The following is a 25,304-nucleotide window of genomic DNA, read 5'->3' as shown; positions in this document are numbered from 1 at the left end:
TTTATTTACGGCAGTATTTATGCTGCCAGATAGGCGCGGTGAGGCAACACGGCCTCTCGACGGAAAAGTATTCGTATGCACATTACCGCACTGGTTTCTGGGCATTTAATGGCTATTGCTCCTAGACGCAATACATTAAAAAAAAAACGTATTTTACAGTCGCAGTAAACGTTATCTATGCAAAACATGCTTTTTTTTATTTTTTCCCTGGGAACGAGTCAGCCATGCATGATGTAACTGCAGAAGCGAATTTTAACTAGCCAGCTCAGCAGAGCGTGCTCAGCCTCCCTGCCCCAACTGCTTATTTTTTTTCATCTGATTAGGGTCAGCGTTGCACGAAAGGAAATATAAAATTTAAAGGCACGTTACTTAAATCCGTGCGCAGAGCGGATGACTTTATCTAAGTCCAATATAATGAGACTTGAAGAATACTAGGCAAAATGCCCGAGCATGCGGATCTGCCAATTCTAGCTGTTCGGGATGGTACCAGCTGCGGTAGACGAATTCAGGCTTATTTCAGGTTACAACAGCACAACTGGCTGAAGAAAAGACAATCTATAGACAATCGATCTAGCTTTTCTCCTCCAGTCAGATTTTTTGCGCTCGACGGCGATATGACGGCGAGAAGCGAGTCGACGCTTGTCACTCGCTTGTCGACGGCGACAAGCGAGTGACACCAGTTACGGGGCGCCGGTTTGACTTACCGCTTCATAGTGCCGTAGAAATGCAGTACGCGTCGTAGCTGCGGGCACAGTTATACGTTGCGTCGGGGACGTGCAAGACTTGTCGCGTCCGAGGACGAGGGTGACGCCGGCCTGAGCCGCCGCGTTATCGCTCCGTCGAGCGTCGAGCCGGATACATCACAAGGGTCGAAGCAGCTCGAGCATCCGACACGCTCACTTACTGGAGCGCCGCTCAAGGCAGGGCCTGGCAGTACGAGAGACCCCCTAGTGCGCGTGCAGCTGGCAAAGCCGGGGTGGCCGGGGCAGCCGGGGCTTTCTCGCACACACGCACGGCGCACCTGAACCCGTGCCACGTTCACCACGTGAGTTGAGTCGGTAGTCGGTCGGGGGCCGGCCACAGAACAGGGAGGATTTTAGAGAAGCAAAGGTCTAGCTTTGCCTGTAGTGCCAGAAAAAGCGTAGTGGCGGCGTCGTGAACTACCCAGTACGCCCGCTTGATGGCGCTGTAAACACGGCTTTGTAAACATGGCGGATGCTTTTTGCACAGGCCGCTTGAGCTCCTTAATAACATGGCTGCCCTCGCACGGCGGCCGCCGGTTCGTTGCTCCACGGCCGGACTCGACTCTCCTCCTCCCGCGCGCGAAAGGGGCGTCGAGTCCGGCCGTGGCTGCTCCTGCTGGCTCCTGGCTGGCACGCTGGTCGCGTGTTTACTTGCGCCGCGCTAGTGAAGTGATGTTACGCCAGGTGACCAGATGGCCTCGACTGGCACAGACCACAGTGAGCAGCAAGTGAGAACAAATCGTTTATTGACATCCGCAAGTTTACAGAGGCCAGGACATCATTTCATTTCGATCGCTGCAATTGTACGTCGCTTTCGTGACAACATTTTTTTTTGCCATAACAACTCGTTCACTTGCGCTAAGATTTCGAACGAAGGGCACAAATGAAGTATTGACGGCGACAACGGTTTCCTTTGCACCGTCTTTCTAGCGGAGTGCATAACACTCACCTTCTGTTTGAAGAATCGAATATTCTGGCCTCGACAGCTGCCTTCCGATGCGGAATTTCCCACATTTGTCATTCCACAAGCACTCAATTCTCGTGTTTTGCCAGTCCTCTCAACAACTGATGGACGCAAAAGCACATAACAGCAATAACAGTCACGAAACCGGTGCTCCGCGCACATTGAAACGGTCGGCCGTTGCAGCGGTTTCAATTTGAATTGGCGGCTTTGTGGTTGCGAATTCAGAAACAAGGTGGTGCACCAGTCGGCTGTTCGTAAAAAGTTGCGTACATTTTTGCTCAACAGATGTTTGATGCGGAACTTGTTAATAGTATTTTTAAATAACACATTGTAAGCGAACTGTGTGGGCTCTTTGAGTCACGGAATGAATGTTTTGTATTCTATACCAAAAGTAACATTTTGCCTGCGCCGTCTGGTGGGCTTGATGGTCGAAAACAGCGCTTTAGGTTGGTCAAGGTTGGTCACGTGGGGCGTCGATTTTTACGCCGCCTATAGGGAAGACAGGGAACGTCCAAGCTTGCGAGCCCTGGGCCGGCTGAGCCGGCGACCGACGCGCTCGGTGGCTGTCGGTGGCTCGGACACATACATAGGCGCGGCGACGGTGGCGCCGCGGTTTTTGAAGTTTCAGTTTCATTATGTCCCAGTTTCAGTTTCGAGTTCAGAGCCTGGCTTCTGACATAGAGTTTCATACAATAATAATAATTTGTATGAAACTCTATGGCTTCTGGTTGGTCGGGTTTGACTGGTTTTAGTTATTGGCAATGCTGCAGGCAAAAATAAGAGCACCGCAACGTAACTCCGTCATTTTTCCCCACTTCATTTTTGTTCCTCCGGCTTAAAGAACAATTGCGTTCGCCCTGTTCCGATGTGCGGTTTGCATACTGAACTGCTTCAACAACACAAAGCTGGTCGTGCTTCACCTTGTAGAACAACAACATCGGCTTGAGAATACAGAATAGGATTTAGAGAGAGAGTGTCTTGTAATCAGAATACTGCAAGAATTAAAAGGACACTGAAGTGAATTTGAAAAACGTCTGCTTGTGTTTGCATTGCATTGATTGATTGTAGGGTTCAACACGCCGACGCAACGCTGGCGATGAGGCGCGCCGTAGTGGAGGGCTCCGGATTAATTTTGACCACCTGGGGATCTTTAACGTGCGCCGAAATCTCGTACACACGGGCGCTTTTGCTTTTCGCCCTCATAAGAAAAGCGGCCGCCGCGGCCGGGAATCGAACACGCGACCTCGTGCTCAGCAGCGCAACGCCTCAGCCACTGAGCCACCGCGGTGGGTGTTTGCATTGCATAGACAGGCTCAATTAAACATACTTTTCACCGTTCACCCGGCCGCTAAAGCAGTATTTAATTTATAAAGACTGAATGAAGAAAAAATACTACGCGCCGCGAGCGGTGGACGCAACAACTACAGCTGCGACGCGTAATGACGCGAACTCGTCCTGCGGTGTGACTGGACGCTGTTCAAGATTTTAAGGTTCGCGTGTACGCACTTTTGTCTGTGTAAATCTTATTTTTTCTATACAAAAAAATCTTTCGTACTATTGGCAACAAGCCTATGCGTAGGAATGTAGTTCTTGAGGTTAACTTTTCGAGAATTATTTCCGTGCAACATTTCTATAGCTTCCGACGTTATCTGTGGTCGCGCATTAGCGATACATTAGGGACCGTCATTACCCGCTATATTGCCTAATTGTTGGCTGCAGAAATGTGCCGAATAAACCTCCTAGCATCGCTTCTAGCGAGCAAGTATAGTTCCACGAAGTTCCAAATGAGGACGAGCCAAGGTGCACGCAGTGGCTGAACGCCGCCCTCCGCCCTCCACGCCACCGGAGATGCTCAAGCGGGAAGCGTTTCTACCGCACCCTTCGGAGCACGCCTGTCTGCGCTCTGTAGTACACACCGGGTCGTAAAAGGCGCGTTCTAACCTGCACAGTCAGATACCCCTCGTGCATATCCATATGCCAACTGGCAGGGCCACTCGGAATAAACATGCATAGTATACAGGGGGATCAAAATTAAGTCGGCAAGCTTTTTTTTTTTAATTTGGCGCTCAGGTTTACGTGAAGACCACCTCTAGAGTGAGGTTTTGCGCCCAGGGGGACGCAGAACTAGGTGGTAAGTATTGATGTCGGTGGCTTAATTAACTAAAATTTAATAATTAACTTCTCAGTGGCTACAGTGAGCTGGCATGTTTGTATTGAAGAATTAGACGCAATCTTGTTTCTGCGCAGTTTCATTTGGCAGAATTTTTCTAGCGTATCCGTACTCCGAGATATCGAACTGCGAAGTTTAATTTCCGTTCACATGATTACACATTCTAGAACGGCGCAAAGCTCCCCCTTTTGCTCTGTGTTTTGATAGCGGTTCCGAGTACTACAGATTTCGTTACCACCAGCCAAGATTGAAAGGGTGCCAGTTATCACTTTTTCCCATGCTTAAACCCCGTTGTCAAACTAAACGCCGTACGCGGCAGGCACGTCACAAAAGGGAGGAGCTTTGCGCCGGTCTGTACGGTATTGCATGCGTAATCATGCGAACGTCAATTAAAATTCGCAGTACGATTTCTCGGTGTACGGATGCGCTAGAAGAATTCTGCCAAATTAAACTGCGTGGAAACACGATTGCGTCTAACTTTTCAATGCAAACATGCCTGCTTACTGCAGCCACTAAAAAAAGTTAAATATTCAATTAAAGTTAATTACCACCTCATCAATAATTACCACATCATTCTGTGCCCCTCTGGGCCCATAACCCCAATGTATAGGTGGTCTTCACGTAAACCTAAGTGCCTAAATAAAAAAAATATCACACATCCTCGCCGTGAACGATGCCGAGGGTGCGAAGCACTGGGACGCAAGTTGTGTATTGCCTGTGTGATGAGCGTCATCATCCGTGCGTGGTGATGCAGTCTGAGTTTAAAATGATTTTGAGGTGCAGTAAATGCACTGTAAATGACAAGCGCCACACGAACGACAATTCGCGTCCCAGTACTTCGCACCCTCGGCATCGTCCACGGCGTGCCCGAGATGTGATTTTTTTTTTTTTTTTGCGCTTTGTACCCTTTTAGGTGGCTTGATTCGCATATTTTTCGATTATAATGCTGTGTGCACGGACGCCAACGGACATTTCGAGGTCGCTGTACACTTCAGTACCTGTTTTCTATTCAAATTTCCGTCTGGCGGCGTAGTCTAGAGCAGAAGAAGCATCGAAACAGGCTACGGCAGATGTCTTGGTCCCCGACCGCTCAAACCGCTATTATAGCGGAAATAAAGTTCCGCGTGCGAGAAAGGGGATGATAGTGTGGTGAAAAGTTGTGTTAGGGCGTGTCATTCGCAGTTGCACAGATAGCCGCGATCAAATATCCGGAACAGTGCTAAGCCTAAAGTTCCCATCACCTGAGCCGACCCGAGCAACGCAAGCCGGTTGAGGGTAAGGTCCCTAATTTCAGGCACCTTGAGGGTTGTTGGGAGCGCCCCTCTTCTTAACGCCGCGCGCGAACGCGTTGTGTTTGGGCCCCCTAACTTCCCCTATTCTAAAATTGCCTAATAATACCAACAGAAGTGGTAGCGTCATTCTACTTCCGGCCACCGCAGTGGGAGGACATAGGGTCATGTGCTCCCAAGGAGCGGCAATTGCGGCGCAGTCAAGGCGCGGAAACAGGATGGAAGTTAGCGATAAGGAAGAGTACCAGATTATTTTGCCCTCTCTGCCAACCGGACGGATCGTTTCGAACCTCAGTTTTTAAGAGCGAATGCTCTTTATAAGCGACCCCAAACCATCCACCGCCGGCGTCGGCGGCGGCGTCCGCAGTGCTCTTTAAAGAAAAAACAGCATCCGGCGCCAGGTTTCGATCCGAGGACTTCGCGGGCCGCAGCGCGACGCGCTACCGACCAAGCCACAGACGCGACGGTGATATCAGTGTTAGACGCGCCTTATATCTTTAACGCATTCAAACTACGTCGTCAGCGGCGTGCGTTGGCGACTCAGCGGCGTTATAGCGGCTTGATAACTGCGTGGTGTACACGTGATACTACAAACCCGATGGAAGAGATGGAAGAGAAGGCGGCGAGGGGGTGGGCTGCGGGGGCCGAGCGCAAGCGCCGCAAGCGGGCCGACAACCGTGCATTCGCACTTTCACATTCTCCCCCTCGGGGAAATGCGGGGGAATTTTTTCTACATGGTGACGCGCGAGCTCGACCTTTTCGAGTGGAAGACTTCAGGGACATGCTGGCCAAGAGTGGTATGCTTTCCGAGGTAGTTGCCTTGGGGGCATACCAGATAAACCACATCTGGGCTGTCACGTTCAACAGCCCCGAGGCGACGAAAAGGATGGCAGCAGCCGGCGAGGTGCAAGTGAAGGGACGACGCTGCCTAGTCATCGACCCGCCACACCAGGAGGTAAAGTTAAAGCTTCATTGGTTGTTGTACGGCGTCGCAGACGACGACATTCGTGCGTCGTTTGCGGCGTTCGGCAAGGTGACGGAAATTACCAAGGAACGCTGGCGCGTACAGGGTGTGAGTGACAAGGGTTCTACGACTCGCACCGTGCTTCTCAAGCTGAAGTCCGGGTTGAAGGTGGGCGATCTCCCCCACCAGATTCGAGTTGCAGGTGAACTGGCCCTTGTTGTGGCCCCTGGGCGTCCCATGCAGTGCCTGCGCTGCCACACCACCGGCCACGTTCGCCGAGACTGTAAAGGGCCGCGCTGAGAGAGAATAAACTTTCTTTATTGGGAAAAAAAAATTAAAATGGAGTCTTCGGGGTGGCTTCCCTAGTCCAGGACGCCTTGAGCTCGGGCCGCATCCACTGCCATCTCGACCAGCTGACGCTGATCCTCGAGGGTGGAGCTGGCCAAGGCTCTCTCCCAAAGCTCATGGGTAAGATAGGGATTGGGGCGGGGAAGCGGAGCTTGGTCGCAGCCTCTTACAATATGATAGAGTGTCCCGGGGGCCTCGCAGAAGCGGCACTGCGGGGGGAAACAGGTAGGGGCCAAAATGTGACTTCTGGTGGGGTGGGGGAAAGTATTCGTTTGAAGGGCACGTAGGAGTGCTCCAGATCTCTGGGGAGTTGTCTGTGCGCTGGGGGGTAATGCTGTCGCTCTTGTCGGTAGTGTAGCGTGATTTCTCGGTACGTGACCATCGGGTGCATGCGCTCAGGCTCATTTCCGGCAACAGCGGATCGGCGGGATAGATCTCGAGCCAGGAGATGGGCGGTCTCGTTGCCAGGAACGTCGACATGAGCGGGGGCCCAGATGATCTTGATGGAACGGTTTGGGGGGCGTTGTGCAAGAATCTTGAGGGTTGTGCGGTGGATTCTTCCGTTAGCGAAATTTCGGCACGCCTGCTGCGAGTCCGTGATGATGACAGTAGCTGTGGTTTGACTCACGGCGAGGGCGACGGCCGCTTCCTCCGCTTGCAATGGGTTGTGGTGTGGTATAGTGAGACTGGTGTGGTGGTGTTTCTTCATGACTACAACAGCGGTCGTGGCCTGAATCCCGGGGTATGTGGCAGCATCCGTGTAGGCAGTGTCGGATTCGTTTCCGTAGCGCCTCGAAATGGCTCTCGCTCTGGCCTCTCGTCTCGCCGCGTGGTGCACAGGGTTCATGTTGCGCGGTAGAGGGGGAACAATGAGGCATTGACGGATTGTGTGTGGGATGCTTCTTAGGTCAGGAGGTGAGTGTTGAAGTGGGACTGAAAGTCCAAGGCGGGAGAGAATGGCTCTGCCCGCTTCTGTGGCTCCCAGTCGCACTCTTGGGCTTGAGAGGTGGGCCTCGATTAATTCTTCTGCGGTGTTATGGATTCCAAGCTGGAGAAGTCGGTCTGTGGAGGTGCTTGCTGGGAGTCCGATGGCTTGCTTGTAGGCTTTCCGGATTATCGTATCTATTTTCTTGAGTTCTGCCGCGGACAGAAGAGCATACGTAGGTGATCCGGGATATTATGAACGCTTCGACTAGTCGAAGCGTGTCTGCCTCCCCCATACCTCGCGTTTTGGAGGCAATGCGTCTGATCATGTGGGTTACTTGTTCTGTGGTGTGTTTTAACTTGTTGATTAGAATGGAGGATGTGCGGTCTGTTTGGAATGTCATGCCAAGGATCTTGATGTGTTGAGAGGGGCTGATGGTATGGCCGTCCATGCGGATTTTGATCGTCGGAGATCCAGGTGGTTGGTTTTTTTGGCGGGAGACCAGTAGCAGTTCAGACTTCTGGGGGGCACAACTAAGACCGCACGATTGGGCGTAGTGGTTCACTACGTCCGCCGCCATTTGCAAACGGTTCTCAATCTCCCCTATCGATCCAGTGGACGACCAGATGGTAATGTCGTCCGCATATAGGCCGTGCCGGATACCCGGTATGTCGTTTAGGAGAGAAGGAAGGCCGAGCAGGGCGATGTTAAACAGCAGGAGGGATAGGACTTCCCCCTGAGGTGTGCCACGCCCACCCACAGAGAAAAGATCAGTGGCGTGGTTCCCGACCTTGAGGATGGCTTGCCTGGTGGTGAGGAAGTCTTGGACGTACTGGTAGGTTCTTGCGCCACAGCCAAGGAAGTTGAGTCGAAGCAAGATGGCGGTGTGCTTCACATGGTCAAATGCGCCCTTTAGGTCCAGTGCCAAAATGGCAGTAGGAGAATTTCGTGTGGCAGGTGCCATTACCTCCTCTTTAATTTGAAGTAGGATATCTTGCGCGGAAAGATTACGGCGGAAGCCTACCACAGTCCCGGGAAGCTTTCCTGTGTCTGCTAGGTACGTTTGAAGCCGGTTGAGGACAATATGTTCCAGGAGCTTCCCCACGCAGGACGTGAGGGAAATGGGGCGTAAATTTTCTATGCTAGGTGGTTTTCCCGGCTTCGGTATTAGGCGGACCTCCGCCGTTTTCCATTCAGCTGGGAGAACACCAGCCCGCCATATCTGGTTGAGGTAGGAGGTGAGATCTAATAGGGATTGATCATCCAAGTTGACCAGAACTTTGTTCGAAATTTGATCCATGCCCGGTGCCGCGTGCCTTCGAAGACCGCCAACGGCTGCCGCAACCTCGTGTAAATGGATGTCCTCGTCGAGTAGGGGGTTATGGCCACCGGTGTACGGCGGGAGCGGTTCTGACGGGTGAGTGGGGAGGTAGCGATCCCGGAGGCTATTGAGGAGATCTGCCATAGTCCCGGGGTGTTGTTGAATGATTCGGGTCATGTGGTTTTGTGATTCCGTCTTGCTGGTGGCCGGATTGATGAGGAAGCGAAGCAGTTTCCAGGTTTTGCGGGTGCTCAATGTACCCCTTAGCCCGTCGCAGAGCGTGAGCCAATTCTCTCGGCAGAGCATAGCTGCGTATTACGCTGCGTCGGCCGTGAGCTGTGCGATCCGCTTCTTAAGCTTGCGGTTATGCTTTTGTTTCTTCCACCGTTTTAAGAGGCTGCGGCGGGCCTCCCACATGTGGAGAAGCCGAGCGTCGATACACGGGGTGGTAGTTGTGGTTTGTAGTTGTTTGGTGTGTTCCTGCACGTCTTGGCGGAGTTGTGCGATCCAGTCTTGTATGGACAGTGGGGTGCGGGAAACTCCGGGTTGGCTTCGTTGTCCTCGAACCTCTCTCAGCTTGGCCCAATCCGTGAGGCGGGCGGTTCCTATCGTGGCCTGATAGTCTTCTCCGTATATGGTGGTGGCCAGGATGGCGTGATCACTGCCCAGGTACTCACCTAAGTGGGACCAGCGGGCACGGGGGACAAGTTTTGTCAAGGTGAGGTCAGGGGTAGTGTCCCTGGTGACGCTGTTGCCTATTCTTGTGCTTTGCTGGGGGTCAGTTAGCAGGGTGACATCTTGATCGATAATAAATGCGTGCAGCGCTCTGCCCCTTGGGTTGGTGTAAGTATATCCCCAGACGGGGTGGGCTGCGTTGAAGTCGCCCACTACTAGGAACGGATGGTTGGCCGCCATGTGGGCGGCTTGCTCTATTACTTGCTTCAGGGCGTGGGGAGAGCTCTTCGGTCTGCAGTAGATGTTGAGCAGAAAAAGGGTGCGTTTTCTCTTAACCGCTTTCGGAATTAGCTCGAGCAGTATTCCTAAGGGCTCTGACTGTTGAAGGGGGTGTTGAATAGCGACAAGTCGCTTGCTGATAAGGGTGTGAAGACTATTGCCTTTTTCTGTGCTGTATGAGATGAAGCTGGGAAGGCGGACCTGGGTGTTAGTCTCTTGAAGCGCGATAATTTCGGGTGGGGTAGATGATGCCGAAAGGTACTGGGTGAGTGAACCGTGCTTATTCTTGAATCCGCGACAGTTCCACTGCCAGACAGTGAGTTTCTGTTGGGTGTTCGGTTGCCTACTGCATCGTTGTGCTGCCATCCTGGGGGAAAAGAGGGGTGACTTGGTGAGGGTCAGCCGTTTGGGAGGTTTGGTTGCTGTGCCACTGCTGAGGAGCGACGAGCGGAAGCATATGTTCCTCTAGCTTGACTATGCGTGCCGTCACTCGTGCATCGAATTGCAACATGCGGTCGGTCAAGTACTTTTCTAGAGTAGCCTGAATAGATTCGGTAGATCGTGTTATTAATTCTTCTATCTGCTGGAGGGTCGGTATGGAAGGTGTGGGTTGCGCGTTCTGGGGATGGTTGGGATGCTGCTCTTTTGGCGGGATTGGGGATTTTTCAGCCCGTTTGCGTTTTTCGGGTGGGGAAGACTGGGTGCTGGCTTTTGCAATGCTGCGGGTGCTAAGGAACTCCTCCCGCATCGCAGATAATTCTGCTCTAAAAGATACAAGTTCAGCTTTTAGAATAGCATTTTCCTCTAGTAGGCGGGCATTCTGCGCCTGCACCTGTGTTATTTCAGGGTGGTGAAGGGGGGGGGGGGGGGGGCTGAGCTTTGGAAGAGGCGACCTTTGCCCAGCTCACCTGAGATGGTGACGTAGTCGTCTGCGATGCTCCGATTCCCCTCGTGGTGCTTGGTGGCCTTGTTTTGGAGGCATGCTTGGATCGGGAGCGACGTCCTGATTCCCTTCCGCTTTTGGTCGGTGCCTGGGAACTGTCTCGCCTGTTCCGCGATTGGGACCGGGAGTTTGGAGTCGTTTTGCGAGCATCCACGGACAGTGAGCGGGAACTCCTGGCGTTCGTGGGTGGGCCTCCTCCCTTTCTGCGGTTGATCGGTGGTAGGAACCTCTTGGGACATGGCTTACTTGCCGTTGTATGGGCGCCTCCGCAGAGAGTACACTGGGGGCGGCACTCGTGCTGATCCGAAGTCAGTTGAACGCCGCAATCCTTGCATTTGGGCGTTGATGGGGGGTGCGAGCACACGTCTGCTCTGTGGCCGGTCTTGTGGCACACGTGACAGTGGGCGACCGTGCGCTTGTAGAGGTAGCACTTCGTCTCTACCCCACCGAAGTAGACCATAAAGGGCACTTTCTTCCCCATAAATGTTATGACGATGGTTGTAGAATTTCCTAACCTGCGGCACGTGAGTGGTTCGAATCCTGGAGCTGAGATGGCTTTCATTATTTCGTCGGGCGTTGCTTCGAGGTGGATGTTATGAATCACGCCTTTGCAGGAATTATCCGGGGAGACCCCGTATGATGAAGCTTCAAAGGTGCCATTTCCAATTGTAAGTTTTTCTATCTTGCTCAGTGCCGTGGCAGTGTCTGGGGAAGGGGTGCTTACGATGAGGATGTTCTGATTTTCGTCGATGCGGGCTCTGATTGTTGTGCCTTCGGGCTGGAGATTCGCCTCACGCAAGATGCAATCTGAGAGGACCATGGGGCTCACCTTGCTTAGTGACAGGCCGTTGCGAGGTCTGATGGCCAGCTTGTAATCGTCGGCGGGCAGCGGTGGCAGTTTCGGCTTTCGCGGTGAGCGGCTGGGGCGAAGATCCGATTTCGGAGGCGTCAAGGTCGTCGTCGGCGTGATCGCTTGTGATTCCATTCTGCGGCGCTGGGCCCAGCTTGTGACGGTGATCCAGACCGTGGTGTCATTATTCCCGCCGGTAGTAATTCCATCTTCTTGCGAACCTCGCAAATCCATTTCTTCGTCGTCTGAGATGTCTGTAGACGACCGGTGAGCTTGGGCGGCGTCCGCTAGAGTCATGGCAGACGCCATCTCCTGCGACGAGGCAGCCGACGTCGTGGCTATGCCTCGCCGCTAGCTTGTTAGGGTTAGCGGACCTCCGCCGCTTCGAAACTTGAACTGGCCGTAAAATGAAGAATGTTCTACGTACGGCTTCAAGCTTAATGTTGTCGTGCTCCTGGTGGCTTCATGAACACGATGCGAGTGTTGAATCCAGTCGGTACAGGGAATTTCCGCTGAAATTCGCCTTTGTTTGGAGAGCCAGTGTAGGGTCTGTCAGAACAGCTCGCCTCCAGGTGGCGCCCTCTGCCGCGCTGCTCCATTTGCCGACGATTCGGACACGAAGACGCACAGTGCGTTAAGACGTATTCAAAGGTGACGGGGGCCGTGGGGAGCGACGACGCGTCTGAACTCCTCATGGATACAGCGGAAGCAGAAGAAGCGGCAGAAGGCGCGGGGGAGGCGTTGTCACCGGAAGTGGAGCCGGCTTCTCTTGAACCTAGTGACCAAGGTTCCCAGGACTCAAACCACGGCGGGCAACCTACCATGGAGTTCCCACCCTTGCCTGATGCACAAATGAAAGGTGGCGATATGGCGACGACCACTTCGAGGAAGACGCACCGGAGGGAATGGGGCTAGGCGACCAGCAGAGAACGAACCGCGTCTCCTCTGCCAGTATCGTCAACGCCACTGCTAAGCGGTCCCGGGAAGAGACCGGTCACACGCAGGAGGCAGGAGGCGGCAGCGGAAACGGAGAACCGCCTCAAAAGGCAGCTGTGGTGCGGCGTTCAACCTTGCGACAGCGTCCAGGCGTACAGCCTGGCCGCAAGCCGCCGGACACAATGTCGGGGCAACCACAGCCACCTGGAGGCCCAATCGCGGACGGACACACCTAGGGACGTGGAGACGGGAACGGTAAGCGCCATGCTCCCGGTTTCTATCCGCCCGCCCCCTTCTTAAACATGTGCAGCTTTCCCGCTCATGACAGTCCTTTCAATAGCTATTATCTTGTAGTTATTTAGCGTAATTGAACGTTATTTTGCGCTGCTAATATTGGGGGTGAGAACTTGCTTTGCGCAGAGTTTCAAGTCTTGCACGTTTTGCGGCTAGGTTCCTGAGCCATGGAAACTATCCGATACAAATGCATAGGGAGTAAGATTTGACAGCGAATTGCCCATAAAATATTCAGAATCCTGGAAAGTTCTTCTAGTGTTTTCATCTCCACGTTGACGTCTTGCTTTGTGGCACATATCACTTTCCTGAAGTGGTTTCCCTAGATTCCTGAGGTCGGAATTTTGAGCGAGAAAGCTGGGTATGATGCCTGCTGACGTGCCTTTGACCTTTGCTACGCTAAATTTGCGGGGGCTTGCAGCCAAGAGGAAGCAATGTCAGGTGTACCGCCTGCTTACAGAGCAGGACCTAGACGTACTGGCAGCGCAGGAGACAAAAGTCGAGGTGGAGGACGAGACCGGGAGCATGGTGCAGAGGTTCACGGCTAGGTACTGTGCGTGTATTAGTCATGCAGTTGAACACTCCGGTGGCTGCCTGCTTTTTGTGAAAAAGCGGTTGTCCAATTGTCCAATCCAAAAAGAAAATGTCCAATCGTGTTCATCTGGTCGCTTGGTTGTGTGCGATTTCACATTTAATAGCGTCGAATGGCGGGTCATTTGTGTGTATGCGCCTAATGGGGGGGAGGACAGACGGGTTTTTTTTCCAAAATATGCGGCAGTACCTCACTTTCGAGAGGCAAATTATCTTAATGGGGGACTTTAACTGTGTGTTATCTCCGCAGGATAAAACGAGCAGTAGTCCTTATAAGGACGCAAGCACCGAATTGCTGGTAGAAATTATTGATGAATTTGGTTTATCAGACGTGGCGGAATGCCTCGAGAGTGGTCGGGACGTGAGTTTCACCCACTTTCAGGGTACCAGTCACGCGAGGCTGGACAGAATATACGCGTCACTTGATTTAATTCCGAAATTCCAAGGTTACAGAGTACACCCAGTGTCGCTTTCTGACCACTGCATGGTTAAGTGTAGCGTTGGGCCAAGAAGGCAAGAGACTGCTTTCTCGTGGAACCTTTGGAAATTAAATGCTAAACTCCTAAACGACGAAATGTTCATTGATGTATAAAAAATTGAAGAGATAGAAAATGAAGACGGTAAAATTGGGGAACAATGGGAATTATTTAAAGAAGCCATAAAAATTATAGCCATAGAAAGATCCACCTGCATAAGGCACGAAGAAAAATTAAGGAAATGACATTACGCGTCAATTTAAAGAAAATAACTTTGGAAGGAGGAAAAACGCCTGGGTTGTTTACAGAGGACATACGCAAACTCAAACAGCAACTAGAAATACTAGACGAAGAACGCTACCGCGGGGCACTCGTTCGAGCGAGAGCCGAGCGATTAGCAGTGGGAGAAACGCCAACCAAACGGGCGCTTGGAATCGAAAAGGCACGTGCTCGACGAAATACGATCGACGAAATCGAATGGAATGGACGCGCGTCAACTGATATAGACGACATCCACAAGTTTTTCTTTGAATATTATCAGTCTTTGTTTGCTTACCGACCGCATAATGTGGAAGGCTTTATAAAAGAGTACCTCAGCCGTATGCCAAGCCTTGAGGATGAAATTAAAGATAATTTAGAACAGCCCATATCTGTCGCAGAAATCAAGTCAGCAATTGATAATTTAAATTCAGGGAAGTCGCCCGGTCCTGAGGGGTTAAGCGCGGCCTTTTATAAGTACTTCAAAGAGGACGTATCACCGGTTTTAACGGCGATGTTTTTAGAAGCATTTCGTCTGAAATACCTTCCACCGTCGTTTTCGTCTTCCCACACGGTTCTGATACCGAAAACAGAAGAAACTGAAAAACTAAAGTTTGTAACGGCGTACGGGCCAATCGCTTTGTCGAACGTTGATTACAAAATATTGATGAAGGTGCTAGCGCAGAGGTTACAAACTGTAATCACACTTCTTGTAGGGCCACACCAGACGTGCGGCATCAAAGGTCGCACAATCACAACGAATATACACACGGCGAGATGTGTGCTTGAGTGCTGCGACGTCGCTGGAGGCGCCGTCGCGCTTCTCCAGCTTGACCTTGAAAAGGCGTTTGATTGCGTGTCCCATGATATTGTTTTCTGTTCTTGACCATGTAAATGTGGGATCTGTCATTAGTGAGGGTGTTGGCCTGGCGTACCGACGGTGTACCACGCGGTTGATTGTAAATAATTCACTGGGAGCGCCCATTAGCGTGCGACGTTCGGTGCGTCAGGGTTGCCCCCTCAGCCCTGTTGTGTTTAGCCATTATACTAAACAACCAGGTTCGAGGTTTTCGTGCACACTCTTCTGAAGTCAAGCTTCTCGCTTATGCTGATGACGTTGCAGTTTTCTGTTCAGACAAGGAAAGTGTCACTCTTGTCGTAGAAATCGTGAAACGGTTCGGTGTTGCAACAGGTAGCTTTGTAAACTGGGGAAAGTGTGTGGGATTCTGGCATGGTGATTGGCTGCCAACCCCAGACATTTTCGCCAATGTCACTTGGGTCACCCATCCAGTGAAATACTTGGGTATTCCACTGGAGTTTTACAGAGACAGAGAGATACTGGCGTGCGCAAGCTCAGGAGCTGCGCGAGAAAGCGAATAAATGGAGAGTCAATGGTTTGTCTATGTTTGCTAGGGCAACTGTGTGCAACATTTTTCTGGCTAGCAAATTATGGTATGTTATGCAAGCGCTGCATTGTTCTCGGGTGAATATACAACGACTTCACCGCGTGTTCGCTGTATTTGTGTGGGCTTCTACTTGGGAGAGGACCAGTCTAACGAATTTGTTTCGACGAACCCGCGATGGAGGCTTAGGGCTGACGCACCTTTTTGTAAGACAGCTTGTGAATCGATTTTTGTTTTTGCGGGACGTTCAAGACCCTTTTCTGCGCACAGTACTTCAAGTGCGGCTAATGCGGGCTTTGCCCGAATTCGTAGTTTCTACGAGTAGTATGACAGGGTGCATCTATGGATACTTTAAAGAGATTGTTGTGTCATCCCGTTTTTTGTTTGCTCGATTTTCGATGCACTATTTGGCTAATGTCACGCGGAAAAAATTATATAAGGATGTATGTGATGTGGTCATACCTGTACCAATGTATAGAGTTTTATACTGTGCAGGCCCAGGACAAGATGTTCTAAAAAGGGTTAAGCGAATGGAAGTATCACCAGGAGCGAAGTCTTTCTTCCTTAAACTACACACGGGCACGCTTTCAGTTGCAACATGGATGGAGGGTAAGGGGATTTCTATGCCATGGGGAACTGACTGCTCTATTTGCAAACAACCGGAAACGGTGGAGCATGTCTTTCTCCATTGTTGGGCAGCAGTGTTTCTATGGGATGTCCTCCAAAGGACACTGCGAAAGGACTTTCCACTGAACCCCCATGGAATACGGTTTTTATGTATAGAGAGAGAGGATGGGGTGCCGTACGATCTCGTCATGTTATTGGGCCTGCACAGTATTTGGCGGTCGCGCATGGCATGGCTCAACTGTGATGTAGACGCGCGGCCGACACGATAATATTTCTGCGAAACTGTTTCCAAGTTCATTGAAATTCAGAGAGCGAAGTTTTCTGTTCCTGAGTGGTTGCCAAGGGTGGAACCCCTCGCCATGCTTAGGGAATTTTTAATGACGACGCCAGTCCACCATGACATGGCGGCCTTTTTGTATATCGTGTGTTTTCTGTAGTACCCTTATTTTGTGTTGCACTGTCGAAGACCGGCAATAATAATAAAAAAAAGAAGTGGTAGCGTATTGGATTCCTCGCATGTTGTTGCGGGTGTCGGTGGTTCGAATCTTGCTGGTGCTCGGTTCCTTTTTTTTTTTTTTTTCTGCGACTACCTTTGAGCCGCTAGTCCATAACTGCTGTGTGCACGGACGCCAACGGTCGGGCATTGCGAGGTCCTAAGGTGCTTCGCACCTAAAAAAAAAACTTGTCGACTTAACTTTGATCACCCTGTATATGCTCAGGCCTATTCCGTCATGTGCAGTCATGGACAAAGAAATGAGAACACGAAAATATGAACAATCAAAGAATATGGATAGTGGAGACAAAATAATGGCTCGCTAGTGGTATATTTGGAAAGAAACATTTTCAATCTGAATTGTTCACTGCAATAAAGACACGCGATAATTTAACTTGCACGGAAAAAAATCGCGCTATGTGTCCTGGTTCATATTTTCGTGTTCGCGTTTCATTTGTCTATGATTGTACATTGCTGTTTACTTGTTGGATGGCCGCACTCAGAGCTGCTAAGCAGAGCATTCTTTGAATAACACTTGCGCAGTAAGCTTCCCCCTGGCCCCCACAAAAAATTGAGGCAGCTTCGCACTAGTGGGGCGAACAGTGGGCCTGGGAAAACAGAGAAGCTCGCGGTAGCTAAGTTTAGACGTGGTTATGCTCGAAGGCCCGGCCAAGTTTTCTGCGTGATTATGCTTGAGACTCGGTCAAGTTTTCTGCGTGGTGTAGTCGTTAGCCACGCAAAGAGCAATGAACGCTCGGTCATTAAAGGATGCACAATGTACGCGAGCTCGTAACTCCGGATCTTCTGCAACTCGCTGTCGTTTCGCCGCCGCTTCACCGGCGCGATATTCGGGATTAGACCGAAGTCGTCGAATCCGTTCTCGAGTAGCGCCGCGGCGGCTTTCTCGCTGCGCTTCATCTTCTTCGGTAGTGACGTACGCTCTTCTTCAGCCGCCCATTTCTTCCCTTCGCCGGAAGGACCCTGGCTGTTGAACTTCACATGGTTTTCCGAAGTTGCCGCTGAAAGTTCTCCATGGCTGGCAGGCCCGGATCGTTTTGTCCGCGGGATTTCACATCTCTCCCAAAATGGACTGCGTTAGCACGCACTAGAACCGGCAGCAACCGGCTTCGCGAACTCGGCGTCTGTGGTACAGTGAACTAGAATACTTGTTTGTTCTGGTTCTCTATATCTGCGGCGCGAGCTTTTCTGTGCTTCCCACTTGAGGCGCGAACGCACGTGAACTGGCGAGGAGATGGGCACGCGAGAGACAACGCCTGTGAAAAACTCATGCCGTCTCTCGACAACCACGAACTCATGACCTATGCGAACCCCTTTGGTCAATGAATCCAACCCCACCCCACCACCCCGCTCCCAACTCCCCGACGTGGCCTTTGGCATTCCCTTTTTGAATAAAAGATTTAAAACAACAACGCCACGAACGCTGGATAGAGCGTTCTCGAAGACCGGTGCCGGCACGCGCGATGACGTCATCGCTCGGCGAAGTTTCCTTGCGCACGTTCGCCGGCCCAACAACGCGCCGACGCAACGCAGGCGATGAGGCGCGCCGTAGTGAAGGGCTCCAGGTAAAGGCTCCAGTTTAAACAGCATCGCTGGTAATATCTTGGGTGCTATTCCAGAAGGCCCGAGTTCCACCTAATCCCAAGTTTATAGCTGCTTGGGTAATAAAAGTAGAGATACAGGAGCATTCAGATGCACCTCGAGCGAAACCACCGGAATCGCGCGCAGCACGCCTGGCATATTCAGCGCAATGTATTTCGGCCGCTTACGTTGGTAAAGTACGGCTTGTGCTATGTTCCGCATGCAGCACCATCTGAAATCGAACTGCAATACTCAATTCCTAGCATAAACTCGATAAACCCACAGCTACTTTGAAATCCCGTTGGCCACGCCCGGCGCGGGCGGTCCGTTTTTCTCGGTGTTCTGTTCTTCCACTCAATTATGTTTGCTACTTGGCTTGAGGGTAGTCCTAGTGCAACTCTGCGCAAGAACAAACCAAGTAATCAAGGGGTCCACTGTAGCGAACGGAACGCGCCTTGCACCCGACCATCAAATATGGCTTTTGTTTACGGCCTGCTTGAGTGTGCACGGCGGGCACTTATCAGAAATCGTCCCGTGTCGAGAGCGTGTTTGAGCCATTGGTGAGTGCGTTTTAAACGTTGAAGTTGTGTCATTTAATTGTCATCGACTGTGTTTTCACGGTGTATGAAGGCTCCCGTGGTAAAATCGTGTCGTCTTGGCCTCTCCTATCGCATCGACCAATAGGGAACTCCAGTTCGGATCGAACACACCCGCGACTGTGGAACCATTGGCTGACGGTGGCCTGGGGACTTCATTTTTGCTTTGTGCTAAGTTCTTGTCACTGCTAGCGAGCATCAAAGGACGACTTCGTGTTTACGATACGCCCACACACAGAGGAAGCCACACCCATGGGTGTGGCTTCGCTTGTTACGCCGCGCCCACGAAAGGGTTGGGTGTGTTTGATTGACATTAGAACTCAGAGGAAACTCGGGCATGGTTTTGCCCGGCCGAGTTGAACTCGGGACGTCCCGTCCGGCCGCTGCTGCGGCGTGTTCTTTTTTTTTTTTAATTTATAGTCGCCGTAGCAGGCATATTTCTACCCCGACAGGTCTTTTAAACGAAGGAGTAATTTCGACCTCGTCTTTAGCTCTCGTAAAGCGCTGCGTATTGGTTGTGCAGTCAGCTGGCGACAGACCCTTAGTTTGCAACAACTTCGGGATGGCTTTCGCTAAATGACCGTCGAGGAGCAAGTGTGTGTGCGCTGCGATTTTACGCTACGGGCAGGTTCTACAGAAGCTTCGGTGGCGACCGCACGTCGTGCACCATGCAGCCGGCCGTCAACCGGTGCGTGAGCAATATGATCTGTGGAGACGTGTTTCCCAGACCTCGCCTTTCGTTTAGGTGGTTTGGCGGACATGGCTTCCGCAGGTGTTCCTACCGCGTGTCTATCCGTCTGCAGCCGCAGCGTGCACTTCAGTTATCGTCTCCTCCCAAAACAGTTTCGAACGAAGCGTTGCATGACTGTGCGTTTTGTTTAACATCAGCGCGACAGGCTGACTCGATCGGGGGGTTGCGTGACGCGCATTCCTTGTGAAAAGGTAGCTGGCAGGACGGCTCATACGTATTACATATACTGTCAAGGACAGTCAACGCACCGATAGCCGGTTGAGGTGGTTTATTCGCAGGGGTGAAGCCGATAGGAACGCAGGTCGTAGTGTTGAGATAACCCAGCTCGTTTCTCGCGAATGGACCTTATGGGGTTCATCTTCTTCCCCTGACACGTCTTTGGCGTATATCCTCGCGTTTGAATACGACATAATCCTACCTTCCTCTTCCACATGGTTGATGTTGGTACGGCGCATACCCCGATAGCGTGATGGCCTGTTGCATCTGTTCATTATCCTCGCTAAAATACAATCAACGGCACGCGCCTATTGTCAGAGGCGATCTTAGCACATTTCAACGGGTTTTGTTCAGCGTGGCGCTGAACAAAACCAAGATTGTACAGCAGGAAGCAGAATTGGGAGTTTTGAGGAACTAACGTGCCCGTCACGCAAAATTCGTAACACTGTGAATTTTAAAAAGTAACAGCTCTAGAATAGTGCGTGCAGAGTGAAGCCTGAACGTGATGTCACAGGAGTAAGACAGGTGCACACCACCCTCGCAGAACCCCGATTCTAGGGAGGCTGTGGCGTGTTCGACTCTGCTTCTCCACTACGGCGCACCTCATCGCCAGTGTTGCGTCGGCGCATTAAACCCTACAATCAATCAATCAATCGAAGACGCCCGGGATTGGACTCTAATAAAATACCACCAAGCAAGCAGCACAACGTTTTCATTCTTTTTTCATTTTAATGTGCAGCCTGTTGCACGTTTTACGCTTTGTGGCCACAGACCCCCCTAGTCTTTTCTTTCCTCCTTTTGTTTCCTCCATGCCCCTAGTGTCTACATCATCATCATCACCTTTTGGTACGATACTCGGCGGTTGTGATGACAAGGCTGAACCCACCGCGGCCTGCTGACGTGTGCGTTCCATTTTCACCGCCTGCTGGAACCTCTTTAAGCCGCTGCCTCATTGATGATTAACAATTTTAAATGCGTGCATTGACAGGTTGAAGCACCGCCAGCAGAGAATATAAGGTCCCCCTACAACAGAAGGGCGGAAACCCTATGGGGTGGAATATGCCTACGAACAGCAACCGGTACCACACGTTCGGGTTCGCACCTGAGCCCGCCTGGTGATGCTGTATTTCGCCGACCCCACCGGCCGGGATACGCAGCGCCGTATTCGCCGACCCCACCGGCCGGACATTCAGCGCCTGTGAACTGGTGCCCCTGGAACTTGGTTTGCTGCCCTGCGGGCACCTGCTGTGCAAGCGGTGTCCGCAGGTCGACGGCGGGCCCACCTGCTCGCTCGACCACGCGTCGTCTGCCGCCCTGAGGATGGAGTGCAGTGGGGGAGCTTTCCGGAGGAAAATGTCACGACAGGTGAGAGCACAGACGGATGAAGGCCTCGATAAGGTTGACAAGTAAAATTGAACAGTAGACGAGGTATGGTTGGTGCTGAAACGGCGACGACAAACTTAACGGAGGCCCTACTTTTTACCTGGGTACCCAGCGTACATTCCGGCTTGCATGTTCAGAAAGAAATTTTTTGTACTACCAACAATCGCGTGGAAGCCCTCGCGGACGAATCGTGTTACCTGTTTTTTTCACATACTTTGCAGGTCTATTCCGATTCAGAATGGTGATGACGCAACCAAATGCATATTGCTCACATTTGTATGTTGTTTATCACGCTATTTTTCGTATGCTTATCGAGTCGAACGTAATTGTAACAGGCATACCATCGCCAAAATCACCGCTAAGACTGATAGCATGATACGGTTAATTACTCGCGTCTCGAACAGTCGAGGAGGTATCAAGGAGGACAATCTCTCGAGGCTCTTCCATGCATTCTTGATGAGCCACATCACGTACGTGGCGCCCATGCACTGCTGGCAAAATCACGAAAAGGCTAAGCTCAATTTACTAATTCGTAAAAGCATCAAGCGCGTGATGGGCCTATCCCGATGAATGCCAGCACAGAGAGGCTCATGCAGCTCGGGGTGCATAACACTTTAGAGGAAATCATCGAAGCGCAGCACACGGCTCAGACCAGACTGCCAGGTTGCATGTCCACCCGCTGGCAGGGAGATTCTGGCTGTTCTGGGCTGTAATCCATCCCTGGAGGAGGAGCGCAAGGTTGGCCTTACTAAGGAGCAGAGAGCTGCTATAATCATCTCCCCGTTTCCCCGCAACGTGCACCCGCAGCACAATGCAGGCGAAGGGCCGGAGGCGAGGCCCTAAAACAAGTTCGCGACGACCCGCACTTCGCGTGCTTTGTGGACGCCGCGCAGTACGGCCGATCGGCAAACTTCTCGGCAGTTATGGTAGATCACAGTGGCACCGTCCGTTCTTAATTCTGAATCTTTCAGGAACACCACACCGGCTAGAGCCGAGCAGGCCACGGTGGCTCTTGCTTTACTTGACGACAACCGGCATCGAATTTACACCGATTCGCGCGCAGCCGTTAGGGCCTTTGCATCAGGTTCCGGTTCGGCCGAGGTAGCTCGCATCCTAGGAAATAAGGTCATTTCCTCACACACTATCACCTGGTTTCCCGCTCACCTAGGGTCGCACTTGTCCTGTTTAATTAACCTCAATGAGGTCGCCCACACCCGCGCGCGCGAGATAACCCACCGCGCCGTGTCGGACGGAGGCGATTCCTCGGGGATTGGTTGGGAGGTCTTCAGAGACACTTTATTCACGTTCAACGAGACTATTCAGCACTATAAGCTGGGCAGGCGAACGTTTCCTCTTCTGCACGAGAAACTCTCCAGGCCGCAGGCAGCCACGCTCCGAATGTTGCAGAACAGGTCTTATCCTAGTTTATCCACTATCAGTTTCTACGCGGACACTTTTGAACCGGACTGCCCGGATTGTGGCGAACGTAGCAATTTAGATCATATGCTCTGGCGGTGTCCATCACTTCGGGGCTTTAAACGCATGACCAAGGAAGAGTGGCGCTCCGACTTGGAGAGCCCCGATCTACTACACCAGCTAATAGCCGTCCAGAGGGCCCACGACGCGGCGGTGAGGCTCGGCCTCCCCGTCTCCACGTGGGAGCGGCCCGCAGCGCTGCCGCCCTGAACGGCGACAGTGCTCCTCAGGACCTTCAATAAAGTTCATTGTCTGTCTGTCTGCCTATAATTAGATAATTACCAATTTTAATTCGCCAACTTCCAAACCAACAAAGCTCGGCAAAAAATCCCAATTAGAAAGTTGCAGAGCGGTATGCAAAACGCTCGAATTAACTTTCGTCTTAATTTCTGTTTTTCAGCTTACTGAAGATGCCTTAAAAATACAAAAAAAAAAAAAAACAAAACAAAAAAAAGACACGTGACATGTTTCCAAACGTTCCGCGTACAAACATCATAGGTGCGCAGCCGCCTAAAAGTGATAGGGCATATGACGGACCTGTTAATTGCTTCCGGCAGCACAAGCGATAACCGCTGCGTCTGCGTATGCACAGCCAACGCCTACGTTGCTGCTCTGTCGCCTTTTAAGCGGCAGCGCGCCTATGGCAGTGTGTGCGCGGAGCGTTGGCTTCAACTTCTTCGTCCTGGGGGCTGTCATTTTATCAGTAGGCTGTGCTAGCGGTCCCATAATTGGCGCAGTCGACAGGAATATGTAACTGCACATGCGCAACACAGCCCAGGACATGCCCTGAAAAGGTGTATAGCTAGCACTGCAATCAAGACGCGCAACCCGGCACGTCACGTGATGTTTCTTTTGTATTTCGCGGGCATTCTCACTAATCTTAAAAACACTAATACTTCATAGATGAAAAGACAGAAGCTGTTTTTTCGAACGTTTTGCTTACCGCTCTGCAACTTTCTAATTGGGATTTTTCGCCTCGCTTTGTTGGTTCGGAAGTTGGCTAATTAAAATTGACTAATTATCTAATTAAGCGAAACACAAAGAATATCGTGAGAAACTACACCCAAAAGTGAGCAACATGCATTTGGTTGCGTTGTCTTAAAGTGCATCGACATATTTTTAAACTCTGGCTAATGCTGGGTGAAACACCTTGTATATTACCGCCCCGTAAAATTGAGTCAGTACGTATCTTTCAATTAATGTCAGGAAATGTGCCGTTCTGGTATTTTCATGTGTATGATGATGTTGATTTTGTCGAGAAACATTAATCGTTAAGGTCACAGAACTTAAATATTTGGGTGTTATTTACGACGGCTAACTCACGCGGCGCCTACACATGCAATACACCATGGGGGAACTCCTCCATGCAATACATGCACTGTTTCCAAATGTGAACGAGCTATTCACAAGCTACTTACGTGCCATAAATTCAGTACTCGTTGAGACACACTCCTTATGATTTATCGTCCAGTGTTAGAGCTGGGTTGTGTTGTTTTTTCTGATTGCGTAGCTTACCAAGTGCAGTCCCCTTTTTCTTGTTGAACCACGGAGAAGACTCGTATTGAACGGACGGGTCACTGCCTATGTCCAGGGCTACTTACGTATGTTGATAACTTCGTTTTGTATGTAGAGGCACGATTTCCCTAGTCGCATCGATTTCAATTAATGACTGTATTAACGTTTTTACTTGTGAATTGCTTAAGTTCCCGTGGCAAGAATTTCAGCCCACTTTCCTTCTCAGGCCTGATCTGTTTCAAGGACATGCGTGGCCCCCATTCAAGCGCCACTAATTGGCTTACGTGCAGAAATGGCTTTGCTCCTTCACGCAGACCTGTTCTAAATTCTACCTTCCCCAAGAACGCCTCTTCTGCACAAATTATTTTAGAGCACAGCTCCTGTGGTTTCGCGGTGTCGTCGGCCGCGTTGTAACCGAGAGAATGAGGATGACACCGAAGATAGAGCGAATGCGAACCTATTGTTGGCTCGTTGTAGAAAAGATTGCTTGAAGAATCTCCTGTTGCGTCTGCGTCCACACACCGTCGACGCTTCGCAACGTGACGAGAAGGCAGGGATCAGTTTCTTGACTGCTCATTCTCCGTTAGTTTACACAATAATGCTTAGCATTCTTTGCATAGCAAGCCATGGGGTTTCCTTGGGTTCTAACTGGAGCCATATTATCGTCAAATTGCTCAAATTCTCACCTACAGAAGAACCCATAGTGCCCCCTATGTACCACTACACGAACGTTACCACTTCCATACACCCCGCACCCCCCAACATGATAGCAAAGCACCAAGGACAAAGACGGAAGGAAGGAAACCAGTAAGGCACAGTTCTTTAATGCCAACACTGCTTAGCGCACAGGTACAGAGGTCAAAACTGTTGACAACAATGCGCGAACGCGTGGCCTTCGATACGTGCAGTGCAGCCTGCTGATAGCCACCGGCGTGACCAGCGAGATTAGGGGACGGCGCTGCGGCGGCTTGGCATGCGAAAGCTATTGCCAATTCTTCCCTGTTTTGAGGGAGAGGTCCGCGTCGAAACACCCTCGACACGACCTCGCCACGCTTTATGTGCCTGCGCATGCGTGCTAAAATTTCACCACGCCAATATAAATGTCTTTAGGCAATTTCTGAGTCAATGCTCCTTTCCTGCACAACCTACGTTAGAATGGCTGTGCCCGACCCACATTCCACTTTTTTTTTTTATCTCGGAACCATACCAAAGGCGATAACAA

At 51.2% G+C, this 25,304-nt stretch overlaps 2 protein-coding genes across 2 annotated transcripts in view; one reads left to right on the top strand and one right to left on the bottom strand.

Annotated features, from left to right (window-relative positions):
- The window catches only part of LOC144142570 (polyisoprenoid diphosphate/phosphate phosphohydrolase PLPP6-like), a 44,699-nt gene extending 43,611 nt beyond the window's left edge, over window positions 1-1,088 (bottom strand). The window contains exon 1 of the mRNA XM_077674166.1: window positions 705-1,088. Within this exon, the coding sequence (XP_077530292.1) occupies window positions 705-712 (8 nt within the window). The 5' untranslated portion in view covers window positions 713-1,088. The remainder of the gene's footprint in view (window positions 1-704) is intronic.
- LOC144142579 (uncharacterized) overlaps window positions 1-25,304 on the top strand; it is a 34,824-nt gene that overhangs the window by 1,323 nt on the left and 8,197 nt on the right. The window contains exon 2 of the mRNA XM_077674178.1: window positions 20,697-21,073. Within this exon, the coding sequence (XP_077530304.1) occupies window positions 21,029-21,073 (45 nt within the window). The 5' untranslated portion in view covers window positions 20,697-21,028. The remainder of the gene's footprint in view (window positions 1-20,696; window positions 21,074-25,304) is intronic.

Source organism: Haemaphysalis longicornis, unplaced genomic scaffold, assembly GCF_048455015.1.
Source record: "Haemaphysalis longicornis isolate Haplotype H1 unplaced genomic scaffold, Haemaphysalis longicornis Haplotype H1 scaffold_1, whole genome shotgun sequence".
NCBI classification, from domain to species: Eukaryota; Metazoa; Arthropoda; class Arachnida; order Ixodida; family Ixodidae; genus Haemaphysalis; species Haemaphysalis longicornis.
Note: the sequence above shows the minus strand (reverse complement) of the source record. Positions and strands in the feature narration are given on the sequence as shown.